Here is a 14,703-nt window from a genome sequence, read left to right as displayed (position 1 = left end):
GAGCTGTGAGGGAGGCCGTGAGAGCCCTCGTTTTCCATACTTGCACACATACACACACAGTCAGAGGTGGCTTCTGCCCATCCACACTGGCAGCCATATTTCAAATCCACATTATGCCATGAAATATGATTTTATTCACCCAAGGGCTTAACTTTGACTACTGAATGTTTCAGAACAGTTCTCTTTTTTTTTATTATTGCATGTATGCAGGCCCATTCAATTGGTGGCCTGTGGGCTAAATCCGGCCCTTTAACGACCTCAATCAGACCCCTTTTATCATTTATAAATATGAACAAATTATTTAATAGGGCTGTAAAAGTTAACGCGATAACGTGTTAACACAAATTAGTTTTAACGCCACTAATTTCTTTAACACATTCATGCAACTTGCGACAATTTTTAGATTGGAGTGGAATCAGTTTTAAAGCTAGAAGATGCTGGCATCATGTGAAGCTAAAAAAAAACTAAGGAATCCATCAGTACCAACCATGTCATTCTAGCTTGTCGCGAAGGAGGCTAAATAACGCTCCAAACCTACTCAAAATTTTGGGCGATGAAATACTGGCATGGCCATTTTCAAAGGGATCCCTTGACCTCTGACCTCCAGATATGTGAATTAAAATGTGTTCTATGGGTACCCACGAGTCTCCCCTTTACAGACACGCCCACTTTATGATAATCACATGCAGTTTGAGGCAAGTCATAGTCAAGTCAGCACACTGACAGCTGTTGTTGCCTGTTTGCCATGTTATGATTTGAGCATATTTTTATGCTAAACGCAGTACCTGTGAGGGTTTCTGGACAATATCTGTCAATTTTTTGTGTTGGTAATTGATTTCCAATAATAAATATATACATACATTTGCATAAAGCAGCATACTTGCCCACTCCCATGTTGATAACAGTATTAAATACTCAACAAATCTCCCTTTAAGGTAAGTTTTAAACAGATAAAAACAATTTTGATTATTTTGCAATTAATCTTGATTAATTATCTTAATCGATTGAGAGCCCTATTTTGAAGGTTAGATGACATATGATCTTCAAACAATGAGGGTCTGTTTATAATTTACTCAAATATGCATCAACGAGTCAGCACCTCTAAATCTGAGGCCATGGTTCTCAGCAGGAAACCGATGGATTGCCTACTCCGGGTAGGGAATGAGTCCTTACCCCAAGTGAAGGAGTTTAAGTATCTCGGGGTCTTGTTCGCGAGTGAGGGGACGATGGAACGTGAGATTGGTCGGAGAATCGGAGCAGCAGGGACGGTATTGCATTCGCTTTACCGCACCGTTGTGACGAAAAGAGAGCTGAGCCGGAAGGCAAAGCTCTCGATCTACCGGTCAATCTTCGTTCCTACTCTCACCTATGGTCATGAGGGTTGGGTCATGACCGAAAGAACGAGGTCGCGGGTGCAAGCGGCCGAAATGGGTTTCCTCAGGAGGGTGGCTGGCGTCTCCCTTAGAGATAGGGTAAGAAGCTCAGTCATCCGTGAGGGACTCGGAGTAGAGTCCTTGCTCCTTTGCGTCGAAAGGAGCCAGTTGAGGTGGTTCGGGCATCTAGCACGGATGCCTCCTGGGCGCCTCCCTTGGGAGGTGTTCCAGGCACGACCAGCTGGGAGGAGACCACGGGGAAGACCCAGGACTAGGTGGAGAGATTATATCTCTACTCTGGCCTGGGAACGCCTCGGGATCCCCCAGTCAGAGCTGGTTAATGTGGCCCGGGAAAGGGAAGTTTGGGGTCCCCTGCTGGAGCTGTTGCCCCCGCGACCCGATCCCGGATAAGCGGTTGAAGATGGATGGATGCATCAACGAGGATGTAAACATACATATTTGATTGCTATTTTTCAGTAGTGCAGACTGCGACAGAGGTTTCTCCTGGAAAATGTTTAATTTATGCCTGTGCTCTAAATAATGAAACCCGAGGTTCCCGGGTAGGAGGCTGAGGTAATGCCACGGTAACAATGGAGAGAGACGGAGAGAGAGAGAGAGAGAGAGAGAGAGAGAGGAGAAAATAAGTGAGAGGTAGTAAAAAAATGAGGGTGACCACTGTATCATTTTGTAGCATTTCCTCATTTCTCGTGTGTGTTGGTTTTGCTATACTTGTGAGGTCCAAGTATTGAAAAACATCCTTTTCTGCAAGGACGTGTGTGTTCAGACTTGCTGACTACAGTATCACGACTTCCATTCTCATCTCCCCCAAAACGCCTCATGGGACTTTACCTCATTTCACAAGAACGGAAGGAAGGAAGCGTGGGAAAAAAAAAATGTGGAAAAAAATATATCGCACTGCCTTTTTAACTTTCCATTATTTCAAATGTTTCAAAGTACAAAGAGAAGCCATTTCAGCTGGAAAAAAGTTTGACTTTGAAGTGCAATGTACAGCAGCAGCATGACGGGCAAAAAAGGGAATCCGTTATTGGGAGGAGGAACAGCAGAGAAGTGTGGTCGGGGGTAAAAAATTTGTATTCATAACGGTAGATTACAGATTGCTGCAGCGTGTACAGGAATTCTTTCATGTGCTTCAAAACACAGAGTTTTAACCCTCCCTCTGTCCTTAATATGACCTCATCCACTGCACACAGTATACTTATATACACACTCACACACCACAACAGCCATGGCCCAGTCTGATTAGCCAATTATCTCCACTGCAAATGTCTATTTCTGGTTGAGACCGCGCACCTTATCAAGGACCGGGCCAATTCACCACGCCATCTCCACTCGCCTTCTTCTCACTGCCGGGTTTGAGCGAGGACATGCAAATATATTCCACTCAAACAGTATTGTGTGTGTGTTTGTTAGTGTACGTATGCGCGCACACACCCACAACTGTCTACTCAGTAGCAAGCAATTAGGCTGATGTCTCTTTGAAATGTTACTCAGCGAGAATTTGCTTGACAAGCGAGAGCAGCGCGGAAGTATAAACAAGAGTCGGAGGAAGGGGAGGGTGGAAATTGAGAAGTGGGGGAGTTGGAGGGGGGCTTTAAATTGACCTTTATTTAACCAGGCAGACCAATTAAGAGCCAATTTTCATTTTACAGGAAGTGCGTCGTGTAAGCACCATTGGACAATGAGCCCCTAAAGATGAAGCGGAAGATGGTATTCGTAATGCTAATGTTCCGCTGGCGCAAAGTGTGTTTAAATGCTGTGAAATAAATTCCCCTCGTCTGACTCGAGTAAGACTTGAACTTAAGCGGGGGAGACAGGCGTGGGAGCGGCGAGGGAGATGGAGTGATACGGGGAATGAGGGGGGTGCATTTAAACGGTGTGAAAAGGCTACAGCAGCTGTCATCACTTGTGCCTGTGTCCTTGGTGGGACGCTGATAAACATCAGTCGGTTATGCTACTGAAAACACTCCTAAAATTCACATTCATAAAACATTTCAATGAAAAAAAAACACCACCACTCTCTTTCCTTCATCTTCGTCCTCAGTTATCACTCTGATTTCAGATTATATTATCATTGCTCCTGGCTATAGCTTTATCACTGAATTTATTTTACAGCTGGATACGAACTAATCAGAAATCTTGGGTCATTGGGTCAGACCAAGTTTCAAAAACTATTAGTCCATACCTTGGGCATTTAGCAGGGAGTATCAAACCATCTGCTAGAAACGTTGGTGTTGTGTTTAATCAAAATCAAAATTAGGGCGCCTGGTTAGCTCAGTTGGTAGAGCGGGCGCCCATGTAACAGGCCTCAGTACTGACCGCGGTGGCCCGGGTTCGGAAACCGGCCTGTGGCCCTTTCCGCATCCACTCTCTCTCTCTCCCCCTTTTCCAAGACTCTATCCACTGTCCTGTCAATAAAAAAAAGTACTAAAAATGCCCCCAAAAATAACTTTAAAAAATAAAAAAAAAAATAAAAATTTGACCATCACATTATAAGAAATTGGTTCAGTCTTGTTTTCTGCCACTCAGAAATATTGCCAAAATCTGCTCAGCCTTGCCTAAGAGCATCTTAGAGCAAATTACCCACGCCTTTATCTCTTCCTGCCTGGACTCCTTATTTTCTTTATATTGTTTAAGTAAGTCTGCAAATTGCTCGACTTCAATTGGATCAGAACGCAGCAGCCAGGCTTTTGACAAACGAAGAGAGCATGTTACCCCCACCCCCATTCTGGCCCACTTACATTGGCTTCCTGTACGCTTCAGAATTCAGTTCAAGATCCTCCTGATCACATTCAAAGCCCTCCATGGCATGGCACCCTCTTATATTTCTGAACTCTTAACCCAACATTCTGCACCAAGATTACTCAGATCTTCTGACCAATTGCTATTAAATATCTCAAGGTGGGGGACCATGCTTTTCTCATTTTAGCTCCAACACTATGGGAATGCCTCCCCCTCACTGTCAGGTCAGCTGAGTCTGTACCACATTTTTTTTTTTTTTTTTAAAAAGCCTGTGTTAACAGTTTTACGTAATTAGGATACAAAAAAAGTCAACTGTATTAAATTACAGTTACAGGGAAAAAAATAAGTAATCAGATTCCCGGTACATTAGGTAAAAATGGGGATTACTAGCAGGATTAAAATTTGAATATACATTTAAAATAAACGATAACAATATACTATGCACACATTACAACACTTCAGGACATGAGTCTCACACCATAGAAGCAGCACTGTCTGTATGTATACCAAAAGATGGATGTTATCATTTCATCAAATGAAATATTCTGCTTCAACGACTTGTTGTCGTTTAGCCTTTCAGCTGAGTCTGTACCACATTTTTTTATAGGCTGGCGTTTTTATAAGTTTGCTCCTTGCAAATCTTTTTTTTTGTTTTGTTTTATTTGTCTTTTAATTCTGTTTTTTTTAATATCATATTGCTTTTATTGTTGGGTATCTGCTCTCATTTTATAAATTGTATGTTTTCATGCTGTGTACTATTATGTATTTAATTAATAACTGTGAAGCACTTTGTAACTGCTGTTTTGAAAAGTGCTACATAAATAAAGTTTATAATTATTATCATCCATTATTCATAATAAAGCAATGTGCGCATGTGAATATGTACTGTAAGAGTGTGCGTCCTCACTGGAATCTGTCTGCAGAGTGTGCATGCATGCGTGTAACACAACCAACAGATGCCACTGTGGGAAACAAAGAAATGAAAATATATTTTCATCACGGTACATCTGTGTTTATGTGTCTGCATGTGAGGGAGTGACAGGTGTGAAATCATGACAGACATGTTAGTGAATAAAGTACTATAGGTGTGTGTGTTTGTGTGCGTGCAGACATGGATGTAAGTGTGTGTGTTTTTTTCATGCCTGTTTGCATCTTGTGTCACCAGAAAATGGCACATCAAAGTTAATTCACATGCCCTCGTGAAATAGGCGGTGCTAGCAGCTTAGTGGCGTAGTGACTACTTGCGGAGTTAGTTAGTTGGTACACTACCTTAGCTGGCCAGCTACTGGCTAACCTGTTAGTGTGCCAGGAACATACTAGTGCTAGTCAGTCAAAAACACTCCAAGTTTTTTTGTATTTTCTCTGTGCTTGGCCGTCTACTCCTCCTTAGCATTTCGTCCTCAGGATTGCACATCATTTTATTCAATACGGAGATACTGAAGGGGGGAAGCTGTAGGAAGCTTGCTAACTGACAGAAACTGAACACAACTGTCAGTCAAAGTGTCAGAGGAAGTGTAAGTACTGAAAGCAGTTGACGAATTAGGAGAAAGGGGAGAAATAAAGTTGAATAGTAACGGATTACATGAACAGTGTTACGTATTAGGATACAAAAAAAGTTAACTGTATTACGTTACAGTTACAGGAAAAAAAAAAGACGTAATCAGATTACTGGTACATTAGGAAAAAAATGGGGATTACTAACAGGATTAAAATATTAATATACATTTAAAATAAACGCTAACAATATTCTATGCAGATGCGCACACATTACACACAGGATATGAGTCTCACACCGCAAAAGCAGCAGTGTCTGTATGTATACCAATTGTCCAAAAGATGGATGTTATCATTTCATCAAATGAAATGTTCGGCTTCAGTCCATACTTGTTGGCGTTTAGCCTTTCAAAAACAATATTTTCATGATGGTCAAAAAACACAAAGGGAGGCACGCACCTGTATTAATGGGCGGTCTAGCATCAATCTAACAACACCATAAATTACTTTTATACAACCACTAGAACACAAAATAATATTTTCCCCATTTTTGTTAGGGTGATGACATCATAAAACAGCAGACCTCAGATCAGCTCTTACTGCTGGTTTTCCTCCGGTCTGTGAAAACTTGCAGATGCCGTTAGGAGCACCGGAGGACACAGAGGCACATGATTTTTTTTCAGGGTTACCTGTTTCATGTACTACTGTCACGATATAGCGACAGTTTTATAAAAATAACTTTTTTGAATCATATTTGCTCCAATCTCGCCTACTTCAGCTTTAAGGTTAGGGTAAGGGGCTAGGGAATGCATTATGTCAATGAGGGTCCTCACAAAGATAGAAGTACAGGTATGTGTGTGTGTGTGTGTGAGACAGAGAGATGAAAAGGGAAACAAAAAGAGAAAGTTGAGCAACTTTTACACAGTTTACTGCAAATGTGTGAGTGAGAGAGAAAGACTGACAGAGAGATTGCATCTACTGTATGTGTTTGTGCGTGTGTGTGCATGTACATGTCTATGTGTGTGTGAGGGGTCCGCATAATGTGAGGTTCCTCCCCGAGGGGGGCACGCTGACAGAAACTGCTAATTAGACTGCCTGGTTTCACGAAAGAGAGAGAAGGCGACAGAAAGAGAGGCAGGAAGGAAAGCTGGGTGGGAGACATTATGCAAGAGTAAAGTGAGAGACGGATCATATGGATCATTTCTGTAAGTGTGTGACTGTGAGAGGGAAGGATGATTATATCTGGTTACTGTATTCAGGATGAAGCCATACATAAACCTGCTGGATTTAAAAAAGACAGGGAGAGGATGGAAAACGGCAGATAAAGTTGAGATTTTAAGTTTCTATTCCAAAATGAGATGCAAGTTACTTGAAAGAAATAATGCCATTGGACTGTAAATGCTAACACAAAGTCAAATGTAATAGCTGGTTCCTTATGTCGTACAATCAATTATACAAAGACAGACCTAACTTTGCCTCCTGTATAACCGAATGTTCCATTGCATATATGTCATACACGGCTACCGCGGTGTTGTCCGATCCGTGTTTTCGTCTTACAACTTTAACCCTTTCACAATGTTCATTTAAGTTAATTATAACCTTTTTGGTCGCCTTAAAATGTCTTCTTCAGCTAGCATGAGAAGTGCTAGCTTTCATAGCTATAGGGACCGAGCTGAACCCTCATGAGTGGTTAGTTATATTTCCTTACATTAGAAATGAGGAGAATTTCTGTTCCACTTTATTCCCCAACTTCTTTGATCTCCATCTCCAATATCAGAAATTCAATGAACAAAAATATTTTTAAGTACAGAAACACATTTCAATGTTACGATAAGATGAGATAACCCTTCATTAGTTCCACAGCAGGGGAAATTTGCAATGTTATTGAATGTTAATACCACTTAAATACCTTTAAACAGAGGTTTTTTTTATTCAAATTGCTTTTGGACTAAACTTAACAGCATTTATAGGCTACATTGCAAGTAATTGATGAACAATTTCAGAAAAATGAACAGTAGCTGGCACAGTGCTAATAAATTCAGATATTGAAACTTACCAGTCTAAAGCTGACTTTCAGTTAGTGCGTCAACTTAACAAGTGCTTCAACAGCTATTGTGGGTGGGAGTAATGGACACAATACACTTGTTTTATAGGAGAAGATTGTCCCCATCTGTAGGTATGTACTTTTTTAATGCACAATTTTATAATTTAAAGCAAGTTATTTCACGGACCCCCCTGACAGAGTGCCACGGACCCCACTTTGAGAATCACTGGTTTAGCGGGAGTCAAGTGCTTCCTCCCCCTGCTACTAGTCTTTGTGCTAAGCTAGGCCAACTGTCCTGCAATGCAGGGTCAAGCTCCGTACGTAGTGCTCAGACAAGACATTGATATTGGTTTCCTCATCTTACTTTAGGAAAGAAAGCAAATAGGCATGGTGAAGTATTCCTGTAAAATTGCGTTTGCTCTACATGACTCAAATAACTTCAAATATTTCAAAGTACATTTCCTTCTCTAGCGATAAAAAAACTATCTGTGAGAATAATTTTTTCCTAAATCCACAAACTACCTAGGGTTTTCAGGGCTTGTGGGAACCCAGCAAGACATTAACTTGAACCTGTCATTAGAGCAGAGACAACTTTGAGAATGTATTTGATTAATGTCTTCGAGAGAGAAATCGTGCAATTTAGGTGCACATTTTCATCTGTAATCGGGCAACGGTGACGCATTTCATATAAGAAGCGGGACGCAAAGAGGGAAGGAAGGATGGGTTAAGGAAACATGGGTGAAAGAAGACGATAAAATGATATGGAACCTTTTGTACCCATTCCCCCACGCTTGATTCTTTGATACACTCTGCATTGCATAATGATATGCAAATATGACAAAATATGAAAGTGGTACTGAGTGGGGAAATCTGGTCTAATGCACTGTTTTCAGAGTCTTGAAAATGCCTTTCAAGCTGACGAATTCTTTTCATTTGCCTCTTAAGAAATCCTCATTCACCCATCTCTCCCTCTGTCTGTCTGTCTCCATCTCCTCTTTCACCCAGTTTGCAATTTTTTCATCAATCCGTCTCCTCCAACTTTTCGCCCCTCTTTTCTTCTGCTCAGTATGGGAAGTCAATACTCCAGAGAAGCTATACAGTGCAGAGCTCTTAAGTCAAAGTCACCTCCAAACTAACTGCTCGTGCTGTACTGTACTACCATGCATTATTAAGAGCCGACTGTGTTAGTAAAAGCCCCAAAAAGCCCCAAGGGAAAGGGATTTAGAGGGCTGGAGCGAATCCTAAAACAACTTCACCAGGGGCTGCTTTTCCCCCGCGCTTGCCGACGCTAATGTACATTTTTCTCCCACAACTTCTCCTGATTGCTGCTGTGGCAATTTTGAGGAGTGATGAAGCGGAACATATTTTTGCTGTTTCTTCACTGTGAGAATTTTTGAGAGGGACAAAGTAGTGTAGTAGTGGCAGGAGATGAAATTGTGGTATGGGAGGTGGTGGGTGATGTGTGAGTTGGAGAAAAAATACTGGCCAAGGCTCGAAGAAATTATCGCTCAAACTTATACTACTACTACAAATAACACATTAATGCAAATTGTTGTAGCGTGCTCAGTTTTAAAGGTCCCATATTGTAAAAACTGACATTTTCATGGCTTTTATATCATTAAGTGCTTTATAAATACTGTGAAAGTATCAAAACGCTTAATCCACAGAGAAATACACACAGCCCGTATTCAGAAACTCTGCATTTGAAACAAGCTGTCAGGATTTCTGTCCATTTGTGATGTCACAAATATACAATATTTAGACCATTTCACAGTTTTAAACATAAACATTCTAAATGGGTCCCAGTTTATTTCCTGTTGCAGTGGATGTGAATGACATCAACTGACAGGAAGTAAACATGGACCCAAACTGTTGCCTAGCAACTTAATTCTGTTGCAATTCCATTGAAATGTACTAAAACGGAGCGTTTCAGACAGAGGGTAAACACAGGTATATTCAAGCAGACAGTACGAGGAAAATAAAGGATTTTTTGTAACATTAAAGCATATAAACATGTTGAACCTGAAAAGTATGAACCTGAAAATGAGCACGATATGTCCCCTTTAAAGCTGAGAAAGTAAAGATAATGGCATCATATGAAAGTAAAAACCTAAGGAATCCATTGGTACCAACCATGTAATACTATCTTGTCGCGAAAGAGGCTAAATAACGCTCCAAACTTATGCAAAATGTTTGCGAGGAAAAGCTGGCACGGCCATTTTCAAAGGGGTCCCTTGACCTAGGTTTGGTCAAACAAACACACTGTTTGTGTCTCGTGTGAAACCAAGTCAATGTTGACTTATTTTTATCTTTCTTTTGTTACGCAAGTTACGTATTAAATAGGGCTGTCAAAGTTAACGCGATGATAACGCGATAATAACACAATAATAACGTGCTAACGCAAATTCTTTTTAACGCAACTAATTTCTTTAACGCAATCGACCTTTCGGAGGTTATAGCGGGCTCAGTTTTAAAGCTAGAGTGAAGATACTGGTATCATATGAAACTAGAAAAACGCAACAAATCAATTAGTATCAACAATGTCATACTAACTTTTTGCGAAAAAAGGGTAAATAACGCTCCAAACTTGCGCAAAATTTTGGCAAGAAAAAAACGGCACGGCCATTTTCAAAGGGGTCCCTTGAACTCTGACCTCCAGATATGTGAATGTAAATGGGTTCTATGGGTACACACGAGTCTCCCCTTTACAGACATGCCCACGTTATGATAATCACATGCAGTTTGGGGCAAGTCAAGTCAGCACACTGACACACTGACAGCTGTTGTTGCCTGTTGGGCTGCAGTTTGCTATGTTATGATTTGAGCATATTGTTTTATGCTAAATGCAGTACCTGTGAGGGTTTCTGGACAATATCTGTCATTGTTTTGTGTTGTTTATTGATTTACAATAATAAATATATACATACATTTGCATAAAACAGCAGATTTGTCCACTCCCATGTTGATAAGAGGATTAAATACTTGACTAATCTTCCTTTAAGGTACATTTTGAACAAATAAATAAGGTGCAATTTATTGTGATTAAATATTTGAATCGATTGACAGCCATAATATATATTATATATGTTATATATGTATATAAATGTTTATACATTTAAATGTATAAAATTCATTAAAGCAGATGTGCTAGAGCACAGTTTAAAGCTCAGCATTTATTTATTTATTTATTATTAATATTCACTGCACGTCCAATGTGTTTACCAGACAGCCTAGGAGACTAGAGGATATGTCTATAATCCAGTGTATTAACCTGTGAATCGACTATTGTTAAAACGTAATATTCAGTAAGCCGAAATAAATAAATGTTCCCATTTAAATAGCAGACTGGATACACAGAACCACTAAAAGCCTAAAATCCCTGCATTAGCCTGCAAAAAGCCTTTAAATAATATCAGGGATAAACCGAAGTGAACACTACTAGCTGTTGACACCTTTTGAAGGCAGCATGGCCTCCTAAAAATTATGTTCCCGTGCAAAGAATTATCGATTACGTTCCGAAGGAAACGTATCTTCTCCCGGATTGTGTTTGTTTTTTTACGCATCACAAATACGCTTCTAATCAAAGTCTTTCCGAAGTCCCCGTTGGGAGGATGTGGGGGGTGAATCGATGGATCAAACAAACATAAGACCTTTTGCCCAGGAGACTGCTGATGGTGTGAAACCAAAAGTCAAAGTTGACACATTTTAATTTACGTCCGTAATTTAATAATCATAATCCTACATGTACAAATACAGATGTATGAGCAGTATAATGTACTTAAAGGTCCCATATTGTAAAAAAAAGTGACATTTTCATTGCTTTTATATTATAAAGCAGGTTTAAGTTCTACATAAATACTGTGTACAAAGAATATCAGATACACATTAGAGATTACTTTTCTTTTTGTAATTCCTTACAGAATTACACATTGGAAATGAGGAAGTTATTGTTTTTTTCCTATTTACTTCATACCACTGCAATTTACCAGGCATTTAGCAAACAATCCAACAAATCGTCAAATACAGACGCTTGGTCAGTTGCCCAATGCTTTAAACTATGACGCTTTATATACGTCTTCAGCATCAGTTTCGGGCATGTCAGGGACAGAGTGTCAGTTTTTGCTTGTTACATGCATACTGTCTTTTCAAAATAAAAGTTCTGTGTTCACAGGAATCGTACAGTTTCCACACGTTACATGCATACAGTCTCTTTTCAAAATAAACTTCCAACGTAGGTTTACTTATTTTTTTAGGTTTACTTGAGTAGATTTAGGCAGCAAAAGTACTTGGTTAGGCTTTAGGGAAAGGTCGTGGTTTGAGTCAAAATAAGTAAGTAAGTAAGTAAGTAAAAAAAAATATATGCTTGTTACGTAACTTAAGTACGTAAGTTACAAAACGATATGGTAAAATAGGTCGACGTTGACTTGGTCTCACACGGGACATGAACAGCGGTCTCCTGAATGAAAGACCTGTGTTTGTTTGACCCAACCATCCACCCCGACATGCTCCATAAGTGGACTTTCTCTTCTTTATACGTCAATTGCTATAAAAGTGACGCAGATGGGTTTACATTGGCGTTGTTAAAAGCCTGGTGCGTCTCATACAGATGTTAAAGGGTGTCTGTCATTTTATGTACTGTTCCTGCGCATTGCTTGGATAACCTGCTGCTGTAACACAATCATTTCCCAATTTGAGATCAATAAAGTATATCTATCTATCTATCTATCTATCTATCTATGTATCTATCTATCTATCTATCTATCTATCGAGGACAGGGGTCTGCACTCTGCGGCTCCGAGCCACATGCGGCTCTTTAGACCCTCTCAAGTGGCCCCCTGTGGATTTTAAAAAAAAATTGTGGAAATTAATAACTTTTTTTGTTTACATTTTCATTTTTAGTTATCATTGTTGTAGGTCTATGGTACGACGGTACGACAGAGTATTAGGGCCACATTGAGGAAAAAAATAAATCTGACATTTCGAGAATAAAGTCATAATATTATAAAGTAGTAATTTTTAAGTGTTATTTTCTTTTTTTCTCGTAAAGTTATGACTTTATTCTCGTAATATTACGACTTTTTTCTCGTTATATTATGACTTTTTTTATCGTAACATTATAACTTTATTCGGAAAATCTCAGATTTGTTTCCCTCAATGTGGCCCTAATACTCCGTCGTACATTTGCACTTTGGCCCTCACTGCATTAGATTTATATACTATATATTTAGACTATAAACTGTGTTACCTTCATCACCATGATCAAATGTTTTGCGGCTCCAGATTTTCTTTTTTTTTTTGCCTAAAATGGCTCTTTCGATAGTAAAGGTTGCTGACCCCATATCTAGGGCGTACAAAACTAGTATGTTGCCAGCTGCTTGATTCAAAATGAATGGAGAAACAGTACAGGAATGTAGACTGGGACAGACAGAGAGTGAAAGATGAGACAGAGAAACGTGTGTGTGTCTCTTAGCAAATTGATTTAAATCTTTGCCATATGTGCCAACTGCAATCCACACATAAACAACAAGACAATAATATAACGAAAATGTTTAGAGTAGGGAGAGCAAACCTACCGCGTGAAGTGGATTGCCCTGATCGATCGGCACCTTGAAGTCAGCCTGGAGCTCATCAAAAGCTGTTATCTGTGAGGGAGAGGAAAAGAAGTGAGGACTTTAGAATCAGTGAAATAGAGGGGACAATATAGAATGAAATGTCTCACCCTGAAAGCACATCATCATTGCCTCCTGTGTATATCACAACCAGCAATGCAATAGTAGATGTCAACTAGAAGTGGTGTACATCATCTGAAAGCTGGGAACCTGAAGATATTTTTGAGATGCAGCTCAGCACTAGGTGTCAAGTTTTTCTCGTCATAAATAAACATTAATAATTAATTAATTAAAGGGACTGTTTGTATCTTCTTACATGTATAAATCACATGGGTCGGTGTCCCATGCGCGCTCGGGTGTGGCAACGCTGTTCAGACTCAGACTCCAACACAAACTACACGGAAGCACCAAAACCGCAAAGTTCTATCTAGTGAAGCCCGTCTGTTAAACAGTGTTGGCCGCGGACCTAGGACACAGGGGAGACCGTAGCTTTGGTCCACAGGACCGGAGTCTCTGCTGTACTCTGCTCCTCTGCCTTCCTTCACTCAGCTCGCTCCACCTCACGTGCATGCGCGCACACTACACACTGCAGAAGAGTTAGTTTATCTCTGAGAATATCTAGTGAATGTACAGTGGACGTTTGTGCAGAAATAACTGCTGCAGCTCCTCCAGACAAACAAGGTTTTCCGTGTCTTGTGAAGTGACGGGGCTCCGCAGCGAAAAGCGTTATTGTCTCTGACCAGGTGCCGGTGTCTCCCTCCGGCCGCGGTCGGGAGGCTGAAGCAGGAAAAGCCAACACTAGGATCAGCATTGATTCATGGAGAGACCTTCGTCTGGTCAGTTAACATTACTGCCAAGCAGCTGAAATATAGTTATATTGTGGTTTTAGCTGACGTGTGTCGCTTCACTGTTTTTAAGCGATGCTTGTTCATGGCTATTTAGAGCGAGCACAAGCGCGAGCCCGACGCTGACTTTCGTTGACTTAACGGCCACAGGTGTCGAGGTTAACAAGCAATTCTGACAAACAGTCCCTTTAATTAAAATAAGGCTTATAATATATAAGGGCTTAGTACATTATGATAGAAGTATACGATGGTCATTCCCATGCTCTGTTATATCTCATAAGTTGTTGCAGCAATTTTTGGGTTGATACCATTTATTATAGATTTGGTGCTAAATTTAACCACTTCATACCACTTGAGAATTGATAAAAAAAAGAAAAATAATCCCTCCAAAATACCACATTAAGGCACCAAGACCTTGAGGAACACCATAGAAAAAGACATGCTGTGATTTGGATCAAAAACTTTTGACAATTGGAGATTTCTGCAAGAATTGCATTTTTTGGTAATTGGATCGCGAGCACTTCTGTTCTGTGTGAACTGCTAAGAAAAAAAAGCGTATTGTCAATCTAGCTAGGAAA

General features: G+C 40.1%; 1 protein-coding gene across 3 annotated transcripts in view; it reads right to left on the bottom strand.

Annotated features, from left to right (window-relative positions):
* The window catches only part of cnih3 (cornichon family AMPA receptor auxiliary protein 3), a 115,898-nt gene that overhangs the window by 72,789 nt on the left and 28,406 nt on the right, over positions 1-14,703 (bottom strand). For all 3 annotated transcript variants that reach the window (XR_012591508.1, XM_074616615.1, XM_074616616.1), the window contains exon 2: positions 13,245-13,313. Coding sequence is in view for 2 of the 3 variants with exons in the window: in XM_074616615.1 (XP_074472716.1) it covers positions 13,245-13,313 (69 nt within the window). In the remaining variant the exon portion in view is untranslated. The remainder of the gene's footprint in view (positions 1-13,244; positions 13,314-14,703) is intronic.

The sequence above is a fragment of the Sebastes fasciatus genome, chromosome 18 (assembly GCF_043250625.1).
Source record: "Sebastes fasciatus isolate fSebFas1 chromosome 18, fSebFas1.pri, whole genome shotgun sequence".
NCBI lineage: Eukaryota > Metazoa > Chordata > Actinopteri > Perciformes > Sebastidae > Sebastes > Sebastes fasciatus.
This window is presented reverse-complemented; position numbering and strand designations above follow the sequence as displayed.